General features: G+C 33.2%; 2 protein-coding genes across 2 annotated transcripts; both read right to left on the reverse strand.

Annotated features, from left to right (window-relative positions):
* Positions 1 to 496: 496 nt before the first annotated feature.
* LOC126681671 (uncharacterized) lies at positions 497 to 1292 on the reverse strand. The gene is made up of 2 exons (XM_050377223.1): positions 1073 to 1292; positions 497 to 810 (listed from the first exon to the last, which is right to left on the reverse strand). The coding sequence occupies exons 1-2, from the start codon at positions 1290 to 1292 to the stop codon at positions 497 to 499; spliced, it is 534 nt and encodes a 177-aa protein (XP_050233180.1).
* Positions 1293 to 6919: 5627 nt separating this feature from the next.
* On the reverse strand, positions 6920 to 17717 carry LOC126683077 (aladin). Its single transcript, XM_050378907.1, has 14 exons — positions 17541 to 17717; positions 17412 to 17467; positions 17205 to 17333; positions 16840 to 16954; positions 16608 to 16707; positions 16315 to 16494; positions 15937 to 15995; positions 15347 to 15434; positions 15179 to 15254; positions 14650 to 14749; positions 12418 to 12469; positions 10147 to 10284; positions 9667 to 9754; positions 6920 to 7188 (listed from the first exon to the last, which is right to left on the reverse strand). The coding sequence occupies exons 1-14, from the start codon at positions 17596 to 17598 to the stop codon at positions 7126 to 7128; spliced, it is 1302 nt and encodes a 433-aa protein (XP_050234864.1). The 5' UTR covers positions 17599 to 17717; the 3' UTR covers positions 6920 to 7125.
* Positions 17718 to 23474: the final 5757 nt, after the last annotated feature.

Consider the following 23474-nt stretch of genomic DNA (forward strand, 5'->3'; position numbering starts at 1 on the left):
ACCAGTGCTTTCGCAACCTCTTTGATGGTTGGCCAGTAGTAGCCTTGAAGCATTATTTTTCTTGCGATGGTGAACGCTCCTTCGTGTGCCCCACATATTCCTTCATGGATTTTCTTCAGGATTGAGCTTCCGCTTTCGGGCAAGACGCATCTTGACCAAGGATGCGTTAGGGAGGTTCGGTAGAGAACTCCGTTATGATACGAGTAGTTGGCAGATTTGCGGATGGTTCGGATGGCTTCAACGTTGTCTGTTGGTAATTCTCCTTGGTCTAAGTATTTGATTAACGGGGATAGTCATTATTTCTTCTTCTTTGACGCTTGGCAAAGCAAGAGTTTCTTTTAGTTGCATTTTCATGAACAGATCTCCCAGCTCGGATGCTGACTATATTTTCCTCTTGTGGGATTTGTATGATTTCCCACTGTCCTCCATGTGCTTCTAGTTGGCAGAGTAGTTTTGTGACTTTCTCCAAATATTCAATCATTCATGCTTCTTTAGCCTAATATTCTCCCTTGACTTGGTTTACTACCAGTTGAGAGTCGCTGTATATCTTCAGAATTTCTGTTTTTAATTCCAGAGCTAAGCCGAGTCCTGCGATCAGGGCTTCGTATTCCGCAGCGTTTTTGCTAGCGGCGGATTGGATATTTACTCCGTATTCGATTTTCACCTTTCCGAGTCCTTTGAGAATGGCTCCCGCTCCTGCTCCTTTTTCATTCGAAGTTCCAATTACGTGAAGTTCCCATATTAATTCTGGTACAGATTCTTCTGCTTCGCTAGGGGTTATCTCGGCTAAGAAATCTGCCAAGGCTTGCGCTTTGAGTGTTGGGCGGGGTTCGTATCAAATATCATGTTCGCTAAGTTGGATGGACCAATGAACGAGTCTTCCGGACGTCCCGGGTCTCTGGATCGCCTTTCGCAGAGGCCGATTTGTTCTTACTACCACATTATGGCTTTGGAAGTAGTATTTCAATTTCTTAGCTGTAGTTACTACGGCGAGCAATTTTTTCAATCTTCGGGTACCTTGTTTCCGCACCTTTCAGGACTCGACTAATGTAGTAAACTGGTTTTAGCTCACCATCTTCCTCTCTTACCAGTATTGTCCCTATGGTTTCTTTCCTCGCAAAAATGTATAAGTAGAGTGTTTCCCCCTTTGTTGGACAACTAAGCAATGGTGGGGTGGTCAGGAATTTGTTCAGTTCCTCGAATGCTTTCTCACAATCTTTGTTCCATTCGAATTTTTGTGTCACTTTTAAGGCCTTGAAGAACGACAAACATCTTTTGGCCGAGCAGGACATGAATCTTCCGAGTGCAGTGATTCGCCCGTTGAGTTTTTAAACTTCGTTTATATTTCAAGGTGCCTTCATGTCCATTATCGCCTTGATCTTTTCTGGATTCGCCTCTATTCTACTCTGGGATATCATGAATCCCAAGAACTTTCCTCCTTGTACCCCGAACGTTTTTTTTCTGGGTTCAGCTTCATCCCAAATTTATTTAGGATTTTGAATGTTGTCTCTGGATCTTTTGCATGGCTTTCCTTGTTCTCGCACTTGATGATTAAGTCATCCACGTATACTTGGACTCGTTTTCCGATTTTGTCATTGAACATGAAATTCATGAGCCTCTGGTATGTTGCTCCAGCATTTTATAACCCGAAGGGCATCGCCGTATAGCAGTAGGTTCCTCCATCGGTGATGAATGTCGTTTTCTCTTGATCTTGTTCTTTCATCCGTATTTGGTGATAGCCTTGGGCAGCATCTGCTAAGCTATACATTGCATGTCCGGCAGTAGAGTCCACGAGTTGGTCGATATCGGGTAACGGGTAGCTATCCTTGGGGCATGCTTTGTTTAAGTCGGTGTGGTCTACGCACATCCTGTTTTTTCCATTAGCTTTCTTCACGATTACCACATTGCTACCCATTCGGGGTAGTGCACCTCTCTGATGAATCCAGCTTTCTCGAGTTTTTCTACTTCTTCCGCTATTATCCTTTATTTTTCTTTAGAGAATTTTCTCTTCTTCTGTCTGAATGGGTTTGTAGTTTTTGCCACGTTTAGGTCGTGGGTGATGACGTGCGAGTCTATTCCGATGATCTCTGAGGCTTTGGCGGCGAACATTTCGATGTTCCTTTTTAGCATTGCTGTAATTTCTTTTTCGATCTTAGGATTCATGCTCGCTCCCAGATTTACTTTTTTCTCTGCATTATGCTCCAGCTTCTTTGTTTCGCCTTCTAGGGTTATTTCTTTTTCTCAAATTTCGTGATTGAGGATTTCTTCGATGGGCAGTGTTTCAAGAGATTCCTTTATCGCCTGATCGTAGCATTCTTTCGCCGTGATTCGGTTTCCTTGTACTGTAACGATTCCTTGCTTCGTTGGTATTATCATTGTTAGTGCTTTCACGCTTGTTATAGCCGCCGAATCGTGGAGGAATGGTCTCCCCAATATTGCGTTGTACGACAAGTCGATTTCTACAACACTAAACCGTGTAGGCAATTCTTCGCTTTTTCTCGTTCTTCCTAGTTTGACATCAAGTATAATCGTTCCCATGGGTTTGATAGGAGATCCACCAAATCCTGTCACGGGAGCAGCATTCCTTTTCAATTCTGCGAAATCCCTTCCCAGGCTTTCGTAAGCCTTCCTTGTTATTAGGTTAATAGCACTCCCTTCGTCGATCATGATCCATTCCACGTTCCAATGCTCGATGATCATGGCTACCACTAGGGTCTCGTTGTGCTCTTCTGTGATTCTTCCGAAATCCTCTCCATCGAAAGTTACCGGCAGCGGAATCAAGGATTCTGGTGTTTTTCTTTTTCTATATTGCGGCGTTTCCTGATTTGTCTTTCAGGTTCACTCTTTCAGAAATCATCTTCTTCAATAGTATTTGTTTTGAGTTCAGAAAAGCTCCTTCAAGTTCGAAGTTTTCAAGCTTTTCCCACAGACGGCGCTAATTGATGGAGTCTGTCTTCTGATCCGGTGAATGAGACCTGCAAAATAGGGTAGGAGCTAATCGGACGGTGTTTGTCCAATTAACTCTCCGATGCTAAAGTCAGTTCAGAGCTTTGCGCAGCGTTTTGAGTATATTAATGTAGTTTTGTGTTTAGACATACCTCATGCTGCTTTTATAGTATATGATTGCATACCTAGTAAAATTATAGTAGGAAAGTGAATCCTATTTTATAGGGTTTGACCGTGATTAGGAGCAATCTATCTTATTCGGACATGAGCCCTATATAGGAACGTCTTCCTAAATAGTCTCGTCTTCCTAAGTTAGAGCTTATCTTCCTAAGTTGGAGTTGGTATCCAAATAGGAGAGGTACTTCGAGATTATGTAGTTGATCTGGTAATGTATCTGAATCCCAAGATCAATGCGCTTTGCCCGGGTCCTCAGGGATTCGATCTTTATCTTATTGGATGATATCGTGGCGGATCCTATGGATTCAGCCATCTTCCTTATATGTTTGGTTCTTCTGGCGGGAGTCCGATATCGTCTGAGAATGGATCTTCTGCGACTCGACTCCATTATTGATAAGATAGGATTCAGTATCCATCACTTACAATATCAAAACCGTTTTAAAGAAATAATTACTTATATAAACCTAAAAATATTAGAAATATATTATTATTATTATTATTATTATTATTAGGGTGACGCTATTTCCAGAGCTAAAATTATTAGGGAAAGAGCAGTTTTTTAAATTTGACAGATTTACCCTTAATCAAATCTGAATCTATTCTTTCCTTCCTATTCTATTTTCCCCCCAAAATACCTAACTAATTAAATTATGAGTGATTCTATCCTTTCTTGCGAATATTTTTCGAATCACCCTCTGCCTCTGCCACCCATTTTTTAAAACTAGTTTCGCATTACGTGCTACGCACGTGACTCGTAATGTGACTCGTCAATTTATGTAAATAAAATTAATTATAATAATTTTTTATTTAATTAATATTAAATTATTTAGAACTTTTATTAAACATAAATATCATATTTTAATTTAATTATTAGTACTCTAACTTTAATAATTATTACTCTAATTCTAATATTCAAGTTTTTGGTACATTGAAAATTTCATATGAATTAATTAATATTTAATTTTATATAAAATAATGCAAAGTAATAAACCTAAATTATTATTTAAAGAAAAAAAACTGTAAAAATAATAGTTCACTTTATTTAGTGTGGTATAATACTTTACGGCGGTACAACAGTTCACGTATTCTAATTGCTTATTCAGTATAGTAGCATGGTAGTTTACCTCATTTTAAACTCTATATTCCAATTGCTTTCTAACTTTAATATTACTAAGTGAGTAATTATTTTATGAGATACTATATAATTAATATATAGAGATAGATGTAAAAAATAAATTATGCCTAAAAACTTGTGTTGCTTTAAGTATATACACCTATAGAGCTTTCCGGATCAATTAAACACTCTGGAAGTTTTTTTAACCCGCAATTTTAGGAAATAATAAAAAAATTTAGTATATCAATTAATTATTTAATAGTTACCTATTCAAATTAAATTCACTATTTCCTTATCCTAATAATATTCTATCTTTAATAATTACTAATTCAATTAGTAATTTGTAATGACCAAAAAACTTTTTATTAATATAAATTTAAAAGGACTGTTTGGTAAATTTGCTTGTCCCCCCATCCGTGCTTTTATATATATAAGTATAGATTGATTGATTTTTTCCATAGAAATTTAAATCTGCCGAAACCATTAATCCAAATTGCCATCACGAGTATGGTGTTAACAACTTGTTTCCAATTGATTGATTGTCTATTCTTGCAAGTGTTAAGCATAAGCCCAAACCTTCATCCTTCTATGTTTCCATATATTTATGAAGCATTGAATAAACTTTAATAATTCCAGAAAACCACGAAATGATTGAACACAAAACTAGTAAAACACGCAACACCAAAATAAAAGAATGTCTTAGATTTAGAGATGGATAGCTTATAAAGAGAGACTCAAAAAAGGTTGCAGAAAAAAATGTTAATTATTCTATTTAAATTAGTTAGGTTATTTTTGAAGAAGAAGAAAAAAATTAAAGAAGAACAAGTTGACTCATATTTAAATAAGGATAATATTGTCAAATTAAAAAATACTGCTCTTTCCCTCATAATTTTAGCTCTGGAAATATCGCCACCCTTATTATTATTATTATTATTATTATTATTTACATATTTTTAGATACTTATAAGACTTATTTCAATTGTATATTTTATCTTTTCATCTACGTGGATAAATTTAATGAAGGGATGACTTGTTATTGGTTCAATTTTTTATATCAAGTATACATAAAAATAAAATGCATTAATGTGTCATCAGGGATGAAATTAATGATTAAGAAACTTTTTTGCAAATATATTATTTGGAATTATTTGGAATTTTCTAATTTTTTAAATTTATAAAAATAAAAAAATACTATATATATAATTAATATATATTTAAAAATTAAATAACTATCAATTGTTTTGAAGAATGTATCCACAATGTATCAAAGATATATCTAATGATATACCAGAGATATATTTCTAACGCACTCTGACGCGTAAATCACATGTGTTAGCTGTTTTGATTTCTTTTGTCGGACTGATGATATGCTAGCGACGTATCACCTATTCACTGGTAAAGTGTTTATTGTAAACTTTTGTGTTTTTTAATGGTGTTGTAGAAGTCTTGGGCTGAAATGTTTTTAGTGTAAACATATGCACTTTTTAAATAATTTTGTTGTTTTCTCTAAATAAAGACAAATTATTTATTATTAATTTTTTTTATATTTGAAAAGGGAGAGTGCTTGTGGGAGAATTTAAATCTACGATCTTAACAGTTCGATTATATCGTTTGAATTACAGCTCATTGGTTATTTATTATTAAATTACTTTTTATTTCTATACAAATAATAAATTAATAAAATATAAATTGATAAGTGACATTACAAGTAATATGTGAAGTCTGGGAAGCAACACCAATATTATATAAAGGTTACAACACTAAAGAAATTTAAAACAATAGATATTAAAAAATTAATTTGTAAAATCTTATAATCAACTTATGAGAAAATAAATAAAAAATAAAATATGAAACAACCGATTTTGTTTAGAAAATTTCCGAGTCCAGTCCTTCATTTTAAATTTTAAAAAGCTCAATTGTACCTTTTTTTATCCACCGTGCTTTCTTTAAATGTGTTTAAAATGTACTAACAAAATTACTCCCACCATCCCAAAACAATAGTCCACTCTCTTTTTTTTTATACAGTTTAAGAAACACAATTAATGCTCTAACTTTTTACAGTTTTATCTTAATTTTTTTTATCATACCCTTATTAAATATTATGACTAATTTAATTTTTAGACCAATGGCATTAAATAATAAACTTTAAATAAGGGTAATATGGAAAAATCAACACTTTAAGTTATAATTTACTATGAACATGAACAATTATTTGGGATAAAAAATAAGAAAAAGTGGACTAGACGGAGGAAATAATTACTATTATCCCTAAAAAACTTACAAAATACTATTTTCTTCTTATATTTTAGTTTTATTTTAAAACTGGAATCCTTATTATAATAGGATTTAAAATGCACAAATGATTATTGAGAAAGTTAAATACACAAGAGACCAATATATTGAAGGTCAGGAAAAGAATACAGTTTATTTTTATCTTATTTTGTTTATTTGACCATTGGATAGTTGTGATAAAAATTCATCCAACACTTATAAGTAAAGAAAATAATATTTATTTTATAAAAAATAAAAAAACTATAGAAAGACCCTGAAGTTCAAAGGCCTAAATATGCATTTGGCCTCTATATTCAGTTTAAGATTTTAATCAAAAACTTTATTGGAAAGATTATAATGTATTAGATAGTAAAATAATGAAATAACTATATAATATTTTGAGTGGATTAATTTTAACAGAAATCAAATAAAACTATAATTTATTGAATAAAGTAAAATACAGGAATACAATGACTAAACTGGATATTTCGTTTTTCACGATGCCAAGACAAATATTGTTTTAACAAAAATAAAGCTCAAGGATTCAGTTTGAGAAATGGTACAAGTACTCAGGGGGAAAAAATGAAAAGCCCTTAAGAAATGTACACCAGCCTTAACTAGGCAAGATTGTGAGAATGAAATATGAGAGGGTAGGTACAGCAAAACCCACTGCTCCAACACTGCATGCATAAAGAGTAGTATGTCATTTTAGAGTATTTATTTTAGTGCACGTTATTTTCACTACAAACCAATAAACATTTACGATAATAAAACTTTTAATTATTTTTTATTTTGGCTTAATGGCAAAAAAAACCCAAACCTTTACGACTTGTTGCAATTATATCCAAATCTTTTAATTTTTACAATAATATCCAAATTGCATTATTTTGTTGCAATAATATCCAAATTGTATTATTTTGTTGCAATAATATCCAAATTGTATTATTTTGTTGCAATAATATCCAAATTGCACTTTTTATATGAATTTTTTTGAGTTTTTTGTCATTTTTTGGGACTTTTACTATATTATTATACATCAAAACATAATAATAGCCTAATATCTTAATTGAAAACAACAAGTTTAGCCATCAATTTGACTATTATTGCTATAAAAAAATGCAATTTGGATATTATTGCAACAACAAAAATGCAATTTGGATATTATTGCAAAAATTAAAAGGTTTGGATATAATTGCAACAAATCGTAAAGGTTTGGGTTTTTTTTACCATTAGGCCTTTTATTTTTTATCATTAAATATTCAAACAACGGAAACATTTTATTACTTTAATGTACAAATAATTATTAGTCAATATGCACATTCAAGCTATTGATTTTGCTGACCGGACAAATAATTTCTAGATAGCAGAAAATCGTGTGAATTACCAGCAAGATTCCTTCTACTATTCTCTTAAATACATTTTCTTTAATCTAATTAGTATCATTATTATCTTTTTATTCTACCTTCTAGCATCACATTAACAACCATCCATAGCAGAAAATCGTGTGAATTACCAGCAAGATTCCTTCTACTATTCTCTTAAATACATTTTCTTTAATCTAATTAGTATCATTATTATCTTTTTATTCTACCTTCTAGCATCACATTAACAACCATCCATAGCAGACTAAAATAAATCGTGAATCCTATTAAAAAGGTTATGCAGATTTACATTAAGGTTAACCATGTCCATTATGGAGCATGGATGAGTATTTGCAGACAGAATTTCAAAATTTATAAAGGAAAAAAACTAATATTATTAAATAATCAATTCATTAATCATATCAATGCACTTTAATTAAAATAGGGATTCCCAACATATAATAAATAAAATGTATATAAAAAGTTAATATAATATTAAATTATTGTAAATTATTAATCATTATTATAATCAATTAATTTAGTTAGATTAAAATTAATTTAGTTGAAAATATAGATATTTATCGAGTTAAATAGAAATGATCATACTTTGGAACACTTAAAATGAAAATAATTGTAAACGGGAAGAGTAATAGTAAGAAGAGCAAATTACTATGAAGCCCCTCACATTTGACATAATTCACACTTTAGTCCCTCTTGTTTGAAAACTAAATTATGTGGCCCCTCACTTTTACTTCCGTCAACATTTTAGTCTTTCCATCCATTTTTAGTGTTAGTCAACGAAGTCAAAGGACTTATGGGTAGATTAATTATCAAACCTAGGGGACGAAATCGTTGACAAAAATAAAAGTGAGGGGTGAAATCGTTGAGAAAAACAAAAGTGGGGGACCATATAGTTTTGTTGACTTCGTTGACTAACATCCAAAACGGATGGAAGGACTAAATCGTTGAAAAAAGCAAAAGTGAGGAGTTATATAGTTCAATTTTCAAACAAGAGGAACTAAACTGTGAATTGTGTCAAATGTGAGGGATGTCATAGTAATTTGTTCTAGTAAGAATATATATGATTATAGTAAGTTACTGTATTATTACTAATGGTAATATAGAAATGTTTATAATTCATTCAAGTTTTTTTTATGTGTGATGGTATCATATAGTTCACTTTAAAAAGTAGTCATTTCTGTTTAAAATAGACAGCTTATGGTTATTGAGTGGTTGAGAATTCAACCCAAAAAGTATAAATATATCAGGATCATAAATCAAACAATAAATATGCATTGATTTATACTCGAACCGAGAACCCAAATGCTTGATTAGTGAATTGAAAATCGAAAAACGAATTGTAAGATTCAGTTTTTTTTTAATATTATTTAAAAAAATTATATACTCAGCATAAAAGTTTTTTTATTTTTGATGAATACTCGGCATAAAAGTTCATATAATTTTAAAATTAACATAAAGAAAGTCTTAACATAACAAACGAACTATTTTATTACTTTTTCCTCTTTTGTTTATAGTATTATTTTTTATTTGATATATGGTATATTGAAAAGCATTATTTAAATGGCTATTTTACTTCGTTTTTCTTTCTTAATTTTTATTTTATGAATGGAGTGAATCGCACGATTCACTGATTCACTCAAAGATCCAAATGTATTACGGGAGTATTCGAATCGTACGATTTGAATCGCAAATCATATCGAAACGTGAATCGTACTATTTTGATAATCGTGCATGGATAATAGTTAAAGAAGAGTTTTAAGGAAATAGAGAGCTTACAACAGAAAGCAATGGTCCTTGTTTGAATTTGTTATGAAATGAAAATGTGACTGGCATAGGATCGTCTCCAGGCCCTCGAATAAAACCACTGATTCATGCAATTCAAAGTTAAAGGCAGACAACTAAAACATGTACATGGGGGTGTGCATTTAGTTCGACGCGAACAGAAATTTTGTTTTTCAAAATCGAAGCGAATCAGATTTACAAGGGTTTAAAAAAATTTCAAACTGGACTGAACCAAACCAGTCAGTTCAGTTGGTTTTTCAGTTATGTTCGATTTGTACTAAACCCAACTGAAATGCTTTTACTTCAAAGACCGAACAAAGCCAAAAAAATCAATTTATTTTATATAATTAAACTGAACATAACCGAAATTATCAGTTCGGCTCGATTTTTGCACGCCCCTACATGTATTATGTATATAAAGCAAACAGAAAACAGGAATTAAAAAAGGAATAATGCTAAAGCAAAACAACTAACATTAGTGATGCAGAAATCAGGGGAGTCCTTCTAGCATCATATATTGCAATGAGACCCCTGTAGACCTCATCGCCTCCTTTATAAGATACAGCTAATCTTTCACCTGAAGCATCCCACGCTATCTTCTCAATTCCTTGACTGCATAAGAGAATTACATTTTTCAAAGAATGATTGTGATACTTTAACAAAAGATAAATAAAGAGAAAATTACTGACACCCTGATATTTATCATTTTTCAAAGTTTTGTCCCTCTTATTTAAAACTCAAACGATATGGTTCTCCACTATTGTTTCCATTAACATGTTAGTCCTTCCGTTAAGTTTTTACGTTAGTTAACTAAGTCAAAAGACTTGGGTATGTTTGGTTAAATGGAATAGTATGGAATATAATAGTTATTTTATAAGGAATGAAATAGCTATACTTTACATTTTGAGATGAGTACTTACTCCATAAAATTATGGAATTGCTATTCCATGAAATAACTATTCCATGAAATGAAAGAATAGGCTATTCCATTACGCACTTATTTCATGAACCAAATATAGCCTTACTCTTTTGTCTCATCCTAATTGTCAAGAATGTTTATGCATATTATTCAAAATAATGCATTAAATATACAACAGGGTAAAAAAGGAAAAATCTAGTTAAAATTAAAGATCTAATATAAATAAAAACTGTCAATTAGAATGGGACATCAAAAATATGAACCATTTAGAAAGAGATAAAGGGATGAATAAATAGATTTTAAATTTCAGTTTCTTCTTTAAATTTATTTTAAACAGATGTATAAATAAAAATGATAATTTTATGAGATTTATTAACTTAATTAATTCAAAAAAGATATTTAATAATTTTTATGAGATTTATTAACTTAGTCCTACAATTAAATTTTTTCAGTTTTAGAAAGAGAAGTAAGAAAATTCTAAAAATAAAAAATTAACTGGTGTAAAGTGTAAAAGTGAAATCCTTTAATCCTCATAATAAAAACCGACGTAAAAAGATTAAATTGGATTCATTAAACCATTAAATCTCATTAAAAAATAAATAAAATTTATATCAAAAAACAATTTGAAGACTAATCTCAAATTTAACTTCTTTTAATAAGTCCTTACACTTAGCGGACGAACACCAAAATGAACGAAGGACTAAAATGTTAACGGGAACAAAAGTGGAAGACCATATTGTTTGTTTTTCAAATAAAAGGACAAAATTATTGATTATGTCATATGTAAAGAGTCTCAAAGTAATTTGCTCTAAATAAAACAATGTTTACCATCCTAACCAACAACAAATTTATTGAAACAAATTGGGAAGAGACATTATAGAAAATCAACATTAAAATTCAACAAAGCTTGAACATGAATTTCTTATCTAACATGAATTAACTATTCTACCTAATGTTGCACTCAACTTAGGAGGGATGCATTAGGTAATCGACCTAGAGGTATCTAAACTATCATTTTTGACATTTTGGTGGCCAGACTATGATAAGTTTCATTTAATTTTATTTTAGCGGAGATTTCCGACCAAAACACATGTGGCAACCGGATTTTATCACATGGCAATCATTTTTTACTTATGTTTTCGTGAAAACTTGTTACATATGCAAAATTTTAATTCAGCCGGAAATTGTTAGCCAAATTCTGCATACAAAGCAAGTTTTTGGGCAGCAAAAGTGTAAAATTCGGCGGATGTGTAGGCTTTTTGCCGGAAAACCTCATGTGGAAACAAAATTAGAATTTATTAACCACATTGAAAAACCAAATAAAGTTTAGTAACTACAATGAAACGAATTAAAGTCTGGTCACTAAAATACAAGAAAAAAAATAGTTTAAGTACTTTCGGAATCAATTACCCCGGATGCATTCAGTCCACCATTGTAACAAATAAAAAGAAGATCAAGTGACAAATAGACAATCCATCAGATTAGTAAGGCAGTATTTTGACAAACACACTAAGTCTCTTAATCATTTCATGCTTTGTCATGTCTAGTCGACCTCCCACCAATTTCACTCATGCGCCATGGATGTTTATATCTTTTTCAACAATAAATTAGTTGACCTTCAGTTTGTTTCGCTTTATTAATTGTTTCTAAAGGGTCGGACTCAACAAATAATGTCTACTCTGTTAAAAGAACTAGAAGTACAAATCTTCAGCATTTATCCAAACATATTTCAATTTTATTTAAGGGATCAGGTCAGGAATGCTATTTGAAATATAGGGAAAGAAAATAAAATAAAGACTGTTCAATTTTAGAAAATATATTTCTACCTGCCTGTCAAGGATACTATCTCTGGTAAATCAACTGGTAGTAGGTGTGCATCTGCAGAAAATATGAAACTAGAGTCACGCTTCAGCACATAATTTAACTATTTACATGATAACAATCATACTAAAGAACTGAAACTTAAAAGCTCCAAGTGAAAATAGAAGAATCTAGCAGAACAGATCCCTCTCAACATCAATTCCAGTCTTCAATTTCTAGTTAATCTTTAGCAGAAATTGAAACAGTTAAAAAAAAATGATAGTCATCTTTGTACAAGGAAACCATACAAACATTTAACTCTGTTATTTTTGTTATCTTTTTCTTTTTTTGTGATCTAATAGGACCATGTATTCACTTTCATAATGATTTTTTCTGACTTTTCATGAGAAAAACCTTAAAAAACATTTTAGTTAACAAACTCTAGGTCACATTTTAAGGAAATATGTTTTATTTCATGAATCAACTAAGCAAATTTATCTGCCAGGCAGAGTTGTTAAGGATGCGCCTCAAATTGCAATTTGCAAGGCGCAAGAGGAGCATTGCCTTGTGACTTCCCTCCAAAAGGCAGGCAGCATTACAAAAGCGAGCACCTCATTGCGCCTTGGTTGTCAGCAAGGCACACTTTAAGCATGCCTATTTATTTTTGTCTGTTACTTTTCTGAAAAAAATTCCACCAAATTTAATTTGCAATTTCTTTATCTATAACAATAAAGGATCGCTTCACCGGAAACTAGAATTTGTTTCCTGAGAGTCAACTGAAATCAACTCAAGTTTTTTTTTCATACTTCTCCTCTATAGTCTATATATACTCCTCTATAGTTCTCTTTCATCTCCCTTCATGCCTGCTGTTCTTTTTTTGTATCTCTACTTTTCTGGTTCTCTTTTATATGCCTACACGCCAGGTATTCTATTTTTTCTTTGGTATTTGATGATTTCATTTAATATGGTTGTTCTTATTATATTTTCTTAATTATTACATTGTATTAAGACATAATTACCCACTATAATGTAATTTATAATCCATAATCATGTACTATCCATGTCCAAATAAAAATTGATTTCTACATTTTAGCATTTTGTTTCCGTTTTCAGAAACGCACATGAAACTCCCATACACTATTTTTACAACTTATTCTCGTAAAAAATATCTTCTCAAATATTTGTTTCGACATTTTTCTTTTCAGTAGTTACGTGCTACATAATGTGTTATAATAAGAATTCTTTAACTTCTATATTATTTAATATATCTTTTATACTATTTCTTTTTTGCGCGCATGTGCCTCGCAAGTCAGGCTCCAAGACCACATGTACCTTGGTGCGCCTTGCGCCTTTAACAACTATGCTGCCAGGAGAACATTTTGCATTTAAGCATCTGACCCAAAAAAAACAGCTTTCCTGGCTAAACTTGAATATGCGCAGTCTCTCTAGATTACTTAATTACTTTAAGAATGGCAGTTCTCTCATTCGTGCAGCATATAGGTTGCTTGACAATATTTAATGTCGACATTGGCACTTTATTTTTATCAGCAGTGTTTTCCTTACAATGAACATCGAAATATTTACAGAACTATTATTTGTGGCTCTCTGATGATGGTTCCAACCCTTCCCATTCTTTATTCTCTAGGAATTCTTTTTTCAATTTTCTCTATTTTGCAATCGTAAAGTACAACAAGGTGTCCTGAGAGGCACATTACAGCTAACATGCAAGTAAATAAATTTGTCATTTTAGTACATGCAATATCAAGGCCACTAAATATGCAAAGGCACTTGATTGCAAATCTTTCTCCCACATTCCAGCACTCATTGCACAAAATACTCGGCACACTAAACAATAGTCACAAAAAGTTTATATGCTTAAAAGACGTTACTATCCCTAAGGACACACATTTGTACTTACACAGAAGATAACTATTGACACCAATGCTAATTATATTTAGATTATTCCTGAAATCACCATAAACACAAATAGGCTTAACATAAGTTTTGGTGATAGTATTTTAGTTCATACCTATCTAATCATCTATTACCTAAAATATCTTAGAAAGAGAAATAAAGTTAAGAAATATCTTAACAGGATAAATCAACATATCCAAACCAAAAGGATCATAAAAATAGCAGACAAGTCCATAACAATTTAACTTGGGTGTAAAATAGTCCTGCATGAATTTTTACTATAAATTTAGTAGCATAACCCTTCAGGTTTGCTCTTTCTCCTGCATAAGTGGACAAAATATTACCTAAAGATGGAGGCCTTGATGCAAAGTGAATAGAACCCAGTGTTGCAGATCCAAAGAAAGCAATCAGCACCATACGTCCATCTGGATCCCATGTAGCTCCCTGATAATTAGAAGATTTGAAGCAAGTAAAATTATTTCATCATATAAAGAGCATCCAGGACTATTGAATGATAAACTTCTACAGCTATCCAAGGTAATTTTGAATATGCTACCGATTTAATCAAGCTGTAAACTGGGATAGAATAAATCAAGATTTGGAAAAGCAGTAAGGTTTTATATTTGTATGATAGCATCTGAAAAATTGTTCTGAAGTTCTGAACTAGCAAAGGAAATAAAAGAGAGTAACTGTCTCTGACAAATTATGTCCATCAAAGAAAATAAACTATATGTACGTTGATGTTTAGTTACTACAACTTTCACAATGATTGACAACTAAAAAACTAGGCTGCAGCTTTAAACTTCAGATATTCAATATCTTGGACACTATAGCATTAACTATTGAATAATGCAAGTGTCAGCTTGTCTTTACCGTGACAAAGCCACTAGTTGAAGACCATAGTTCAGATGTCCATGTGTTTGTTTCCCAAAGATAAAATGTTCCATCACTACGAAAGAAGATAATTGTTAGCCTATATCTCCATGATTGCAATATTATTTCATGTAAAGTGAGCTAAAACGGGGGGAGTTATGAACATACAATTTTGCAGTGAAAAAATAATCTCCAGTAGGTGACCATTTGAGCATTGATATTCCCCCTAAACCCCGGCGAATGGGGGTACCGATTCCTGCAAGTTATACAAAACTAAGATAGGTCAATGCCAATAGTAGAGACTATAAATCTAAGAAAAAGGAAACAACAAGCATGAGAAGTAAATCAATTTTTTTATTTCATGAATACACATTGTACAGTAATGTTAATGCGATTATAATATTAAACATTTTGAGCATTTCCATAATTTTCAGCAATATATAGTTATGTTAGAAAGAAAATCAATTCAACACTCAAGACAAAGAAAGAATTTAATCATAATATCAGAATAAAAAGTCATTTTGTCAACGAAACCCTTCATATATTTCCATAAGAGAGCATGTTGACCATAACTACTCAAGAAACTCCCATCTTACAGTGAAACAACTAGATGTAGAACATCTTGAGGGTAAACTATCACATTCTTATGTTGCATCACAATTCTTGTGGTGATTCGCGTACTAACATATTCTAATTGATTGGCAACAACTGGCAGATACAAATTACAACTACTGAAAACATATTCATGGAACGTTTACCTTGTGCAACATCCCATATGGTGAACGATGAACTTTCATGTGAAGCGGATGCCAAGTACGTAGAGCCGAGTAAAGGAAGATAATGCCTCTAAAAAATTAGAAACTAATCCAAAAAAATCGATATGCATTTAATATATCAAGGATGAATTTGGTTTACCAGACCTTACTTGACCTCAGTTCAATGATGACTATTGTTGTATAAGAGAAACTGCTCATACTACAAAGCGATCCAACCATGTAGGTGTGGTAAAAGATAGGTCAAATGGGATATTTTCACTAGCACGCAAGACTGCGGTAAGTGGTACAAGACATACAGCACAAATTTCTACGTAATGGAATAACTGTTGCAAAAAACACAACATTTAATATGCAGGATATCTTCCATCAGGACTCCAGGAGAGTGCACTTATTTGCTCATCATTATCACTCCGGAAAAAATCCACAAGAGTCCATCGTTTTCCAGAGCCCCTTGAAAGAGCTCCCAATGATGAAGTAGAACCAGATCTCACAGATGCTGCATTTCCAGGATATGATGCCGACCAGATGCAGATCCCGCCCCTGAGATTCAGTCCAGAATAGATAAATCAGAAAAACACAGTGATTGCACAAGATGCCAAATGAAGTATAACGATATATCAGAAATCTAGAAAAACAGAAATTTTGATACTTGCTTGCATGCTACTGAAATAGAATTTCCACCATTCGGCCTCCACTCAATAACTTTAATGTCTCTTTGAGCATCACAAGTCAGGATGCATGCATCCTTCCCTTCTGTTAGGCAATAAAAGCTAGTTTGAGATGCCTTTAAAAGAAATCAATGGAATGATAATTTCCAATAGTAAATATTAATAAGACGGTTAAAAGTCGCAAGAATCCCATATGAGAAGATGTAAACTCACAAACCTGAATCTTCATAATCATGAATAACGACCTGATTTGGGGCAGAGATGAATGCAATCATATGCTTATGCTCGTGCCAGCTCACCCCTTTAAAATCCACCTCTTGCAACAAGTTTACCTAAAGATTCATTATTTAAAAATGCAGAATAAATTAATAGTCATTTTTACTTGAAATGGATAGAACTTAATCATCTTATGAGCCAATTCATAATTGTTATCGACAATGACCGGAATCATTTATGGTTATACACGTATATTTGAACAAGAATCAACAATAAGTACAACTTATGCTGAGCTAACATGTCAACATTCATGGCTCTGTGGCAGTCAAGCATGGCGGTAAAATTGAAAAATGTGGTGTGGCTTACATGATTGTGATGAAAAATGTGGCGGTAAGCAAAGGCCTGCATCGATTTAAACACGCCACTAGGTCTTTGCAGGTCACGCGTCTCCTGGTCTCCATTAGGTTGAAAAGGAACGGGACTGAACACCATTCCCTAGTTTCCACAACTCATTCAGAATTACAGCTAAAAAATAAATGGTGAGTGAGTCTGTATAGCAATGAAAAAACAAACCAGAATTTTGCCATAAGTATCCTTGGCTTCATCGTCTGAGAGACTCTCAGCAGTGGCTGTAAAAATAAATTCACAAGAAAATCAGTTTTGATAATAAACCAAAAACCCTGACTCAACACAATTTCATACTTAGATGTCTGTTGATTTCGCAGATAGTAATTGATCCAGGAGGCGGGAAGTACGGCATTATAAATTTCTAAACAGACCCACACATAATCTTATTGCGGAGTTTTAGGGTTTATGCATTTGATATTCAACAAACGCTTTTGTTTTCTGGACTTATTTAAACTAGTCGATTTTGTTTTGAAACTAAAAAATAGCTATTGGTGAATGATAAATTTTTCGATTTTTTTCTGCGAATGGCTAGAAAAGGTTCTAAATATTTCAAAATTGGTTTAAACTAGCCGATTTTAAAAAGTTCAGTATAACTGACAAAATCCGCAAACATTTGGTATTTTATTGGAATTAACCCTATAATTTATGTAATATAATTCTTTTGGTTTAGTTGACTAACACCAAAACTGAACGAAATGACTAAAACGTTAACGAAAGTAAAAGTTAAAGACCATATTGTTTGATTATCATATGAAAACGACGAAAATATGAATTATAATGTATGTAGGTACATTAGAGTCATTTGCTCGATTATAAAAAAACACTTTAAACGGACTTGATATGCACTGGTAAAAGCAAATGGGTTGTCATAGTATAGCTTTTAGGCTAAACCCATCTGGGAGCCCCTGTACTACTCACTTTTTATTCATCTGGTCCCTGTACTATATTTTCACTCGTCTGAATCCCTGTACTTACCTTTTTTTGTTTAAAAGGTCCTTATTTAACAGAACCATCCGCGCGTCCGCTCACACTCCGTCTACGCGATTCAACTCCTTTATTATGCGCCACAACATTAACACGTAGGAAAAAAATGCCACATCATTATTTTCATGCCTAATCATCAAATAACAAAACGTCACCATTTTAATTCATGTTTCTTTAAACGGGGTAGCTTTGATACCTCAAGGTTAGGGATATTTTAGTAAAACCCGTATCACTATATCAGTTGGGGGACTGAGAAAAGAAAACCCTAAAATCTAAAGAGGAAGTCGATGAGTTCTTCATGGAAAGAAATTTATGCGATACTGTTAAAGAGATAATCATTTAGGATTCGTTTAGGGTTCGTTTTGGGTAATTAGTTTTAAACAAGAATTCAGACTTGTAAGCAAATTTGTGGATGTAATTTAGGGTTCGTTTTAAACAAGAAATTTCAAATTAAAGAATTAGTGACGCACAAAAGGACAAGGTTGTAGGGTTCGTTTTCAGCAAGAGAAGGATTTAAAATTCGCTGGGACCAGTGCCTTAACTGTTAGTAGGTAAGTGTTAGTTTTGTTTAGTAATTTTTAAATGTATCCTGATTATTATAATTGAAATTCTTGTTGAATGTGGTCCCAACCTTTATTGCATTGGCTTTTAGGGTTTGTTTATCACTTTTTTATGTTATATTTGTAATTTTGCTGACTTTGTTAGGGCTTAATGTAATTTTATGCATGGGTGTTGTTAGTTACTGCATTTTTTCATGCTTTAACATTAAGTGTTCTGGGTTTTTTTTCGTGTTACTTGATTTGTCCATGATTGTGTACAGTTGCTTGTGTTATTCTGATGCAGGATGGGAAAGGCATTTGAGGTTTTTCAGACTTTGATTATACATCATGGTGATTATTTGAGATTTGACAAGTATACAGGGGATAAGGTTACAATAGCCAGCAGTAAAATTGACTTAGACAAATTTTCATATGTAGATTTATTGTCTTACTTAGAGGATGTTGGGTGTGTGAAAGTGCAAATGATTTATTTCAGGGCTGATGCAACAAGATATGTGTTAGTATACAATGAAGAAAGTCTGTTTCATATACTTTCACAACATGAGGATGCTTTAGAATGGCATTTTTATGCATGCGAGTCTCAACTACTTAGTGTTGAGTCTAGTGTTGAAGCTAGGGCTGAAACTAGTGTTGGAGTTGGTGTTCAATTTAGGGCTGGAAATAGTGCTGGATTTGGTGTTGAAGCTATGGCTGAAACTAGTGCTGGATTTGGTGTTGAAGCTATGGCTGAAACTAGTGCTGGAGTTGGAGCTGGAATTGAAGCTGGCATAGAAGCTAGTATTGAAGCTGATGCAACATCTGGAAATGAAGCATATATGGATGATGGATTGCCACAACAAACATTTGATAATCTTTGTGTCAATGTCAGTATCATGACTGACGATAAAGATGATGATGAATTAAAAGCTGCAAGGCACAATGTTAGGAAGAATAAGGGTGGAAACAAACAAGTAGAAGGGGATGAACAACCTAATCTTCAAGCAAATGAGAATGACATCATGGACAATGAACTTTCTGAAGTAGATGCATCTGATTATATTTATTCAGATAGTGAGGTTGATGAAGATGGCACAGCTAGTGTTTACTATGATAGTGATCAAATTGGCAGCTTGTATAGTGAAAGTGATTCAGAATGTGTGGATGATGCTTTGAGGAGGTCAAGCAATAAGCTTTATTATGATTCTGAAACTGCAATACCTATTTTTTGTGTTGGAATGATTTTTAAAAATATTGAAGAATGTAGGGATGCATTGGCCAAGTATGCCATTTTGAAAAGACTTGTTGTACGGTTTGTTAAGAATGACAAAATCAGAGTTAGAGCGAAATGTGCAGTCGGCTGCCCTTGGGTTTTTCTTGCCTCTAAAAATGAAAAAGAAGGCAATTTCATAGTCAGGACATACAAGTCTCACCATCAATGCCACATTGTGAATGAGAATCCGATGGCAACAAGCAAATATTTGGCTAAACATTTGATGGCAAGACTAATGTCCCAACCACACATGAAAATCAAGGAGATTAGAACTTTGTGTAGGGTTGAGCTGAAATTGAAGGTTAGTTTTACCTTGTGTCAAAATATCAAGAGACTTGTTCACAAAGATATTCAGACTTTATACAAGGAGGAATATTTCAGACTTCATGACTATGTGAAGGAGATCAAAGCAAGTAACCCTGGTACTACATGTACGGTAAAAGCTTCAAAAGAGGATAATGAAGATTGGGAGAATCGATTTGTTAGCTTCTACGTCTGCTTTGATGCTTGCAAAAAGGGATGGCTTGGTGGCTGTAGAAAAATTATTGGTCTTGATGGATGTTTTCTCAAGGGGTTGGTTAAAGGGCAGCTTTTATGTGCTATTGGGAGAGATGGTAATAACCAGATGTTCCCCTTAGCGTGGGCTGTTGTATCTGTAGAGAACAAGTTTAACTGGAGTTGGTTTTTAAAGTGTTTGCAGCATGATTTGCTGTTAGAAGGAGGGGCGGGTTTCACAATCATCTCAGACATGCAAAAGGTACTAATCTACTGTTCCATTATTATTATTTATAATGCTTTCATTATGAAAATATTTATTTACTAGTTAATCCATTATTTGTTTGATCTTTAGGGTTTGGATAGTGCTATTAAAGATGTGTTGCCAGAAGTTGAGCATAGAATGTGTGCGAGACATGTATATGCAGCTTGGGCAAAAACTTGGAAAGGAGAGGAAAGAAAGTTGGCCTTTTGGACTTGTGCAAAGTCAACCTTTGTACCATTATTGAGGAAGAATAGTTGCTTGACATGATGGGAGAGGGAATAGTTGAAGACATGCTTGAGTATGATGTCAAAAGCTTCTGTAAAGCTTACTTCAATTGTGATGTAAAGTGCGATGTCATTGATAATAATCTGTCAGAAACTTCCAATGGCTGGATTTTGGAAGCCAGGTGCAAGCCTATTATTAGCATGTTGGAGGATATTAGGACACAAGTAATGACCAGATTACATGTGAAAAAGAGGTTTTGCAAGACATGGATTAATAATGTTGCACCAAGAGCTATGAAAAAATTAGACAAGAATAAGACTTCCTCTTTTATGTGGGAGCTGGGTTGGAATGGAGAAAAAGGTAATGAGTTAACAAGTATATATGATAAAGATGTGAGGCACGTAGTTAACATGGACTTCAGAAAATGTACATGTCGAGAATGGGATCTCAGTGGCATTCCTTGCCAACACGCAGTGGCTGCCATATACGGTCTCAAGGAAAAAGACTTGCTAAAAGGAGACATCAGTAAAGGTAATCCTGAGACATATGTTGATGTCTGGTACAAGGAGGAGACATACTTAAAGGCATACCAACACATGATGAAGCCAGTAAGGGGAAAAATACTGTGGGATGAGAGTGGTGAAGAACCTATCGCACTACTGCCTTATAGAAAAATGCCTGGACGACCTAGGAAGTCGAGAAGAAGAAAACCTGAAGAGCCACGTGTGGGAAAATTATCTAGGGTGGGAAGGATTATGACCTGTAAAATTTGCAAAAAAGCTGGTCACAACATAAGGGGCTGCCCTAAAAGAGTAATAATATAGGATTTGTTTATATAGAATTTGTACTATGAATTTTATATGATTCGTGTTTCATATTCAGATTTATTGTCTAACTTGTGTTTTTTTGGCTTTTGTTTTTGTTTTGTAGGACATGAGTGTTGAACCAACTCAAAGACCTATAAGGAAGAGGAATGCAAAAGAGTCAAGTGCACCACTAGATCCATCAGAAGAATTACTGAAAGAATTTTCTCGGTCAAAGAAAAAGAGAATGGAAAAAAGAAAAAGGGTGACTACACAGCAGAGTAGCCAGCCTTTGTCTGGCTGTGAACCACAACCATCTCAGGATGAGTTAGGCATGGTTGATCTTAGTCAAATGGCATACTTCTTTAATGACTTCACTAATGAGATTCTAGGCACCGTTGGTGATGAGATCCAACCTGCACCAGAATCACAAACTGGAAATGATGAAAGTTTAGTACCACCTCCTACAGCAGAAAATGCATGACAGAAAAAGAAAAATAAGACTGCAAAAACATATCAGAGAAAAGGTTATAAAACACCTTATTTTAAGAAGCCAGTGTATGGTTATGGTACTCTTATCAATGATGAAAGTGGACTGGGAACACTAGATGTAAGTTCCATAATACTCTTTAGTCTTTATACTAGTTCCTGTAATATGATTTAGTTTTTTTACAATATATTGATGTTGGTTTTGTTTTTGTTGGTTATGTATTGGTTTGTTATCATGTAGCCTGGAACAAACAAACAAAAGCCTTTGTACCTGATCTATCAGTCCCTGCAACCTCAGGTGCCCTCTAGGCCAACAGTTGGTACTGGTTCGAGCAATTACAATGACTTGGGGTTCAAAAGAAGGGGTTTGCAATGGAAAGGAAAGACAGCAATGACAGGTTCACAATTGTTGCAGGAAGCTGCTATGAAAAAAGCTGCTACTAGACAAGCTTCTTTGGCTTCTTTGGATAAGTTGAAGATTGGTGGTTCAAAGCAACGACAAAAGTGATTATAATAGTAGTTCACTATTTTTTGTGTTAATCAATTTTAGGTTTATATTTTGGATTGGTCAACTTTATGTTAGTATTTTGGATTGATCAACTTTAGGTTTAAGGTTGTAATTTTGGCTTGATCAACTTTAGGGTTGTTTGCTGTTTTGTGTTGATCAATTTTAGGTTTCTGTTTTGGATTGGTCAACTTTATGTTAGTATTTTGGATTGATCAACTTTAGGTTTAAGGTTGTTATTTTGGCTTGATCAACTTTAGGTTGTTTGCTATTTTGGCTTGATCAGTTTCAGGCTGCTACTTTGGATTCATGAACTTTAGGGTTCAAGTTGCTATTTTGCCTATTTTGGATGTAACCAGTTGTGTTATTAACATTCTGGGTTTTAATACCAAATGCTTGTTCAGGTTATCAATCAATTTTTTAGATTTGTATTTTGTTAGTTAATGATTACAGGTTTTATTTCAGGGACCCGCATAACTAAACCCGTATAGTACAAGGATCTTGTCAATAACACATGAGTTAAGCACAGGGACCTGCATAAATAAACTCGTATAGTACAGGGATTTAATTAATAATACTTTATAACACAAGTGTGATAGTGCCAAGTTAATTGCATGATCTTGCAAGAAGTGTACCTAAGCTACACTTGACAT

Source organism: Mercurialis annua, linkage group LG5, assembly GCF_937616625.2.
Source record: "Mercurialis annua linkage group LG5, ddMerAnnu1.2, whole genome shotgun sequence".
Classification (NCBI taxonomy): domain Eukaryota; kingdom Viridiplantae; phylum Streptophyta; class Magnoliopsida; order Malpighiales; family Euphorbiaceae; genus Mercurialis; species Mercurialis annua.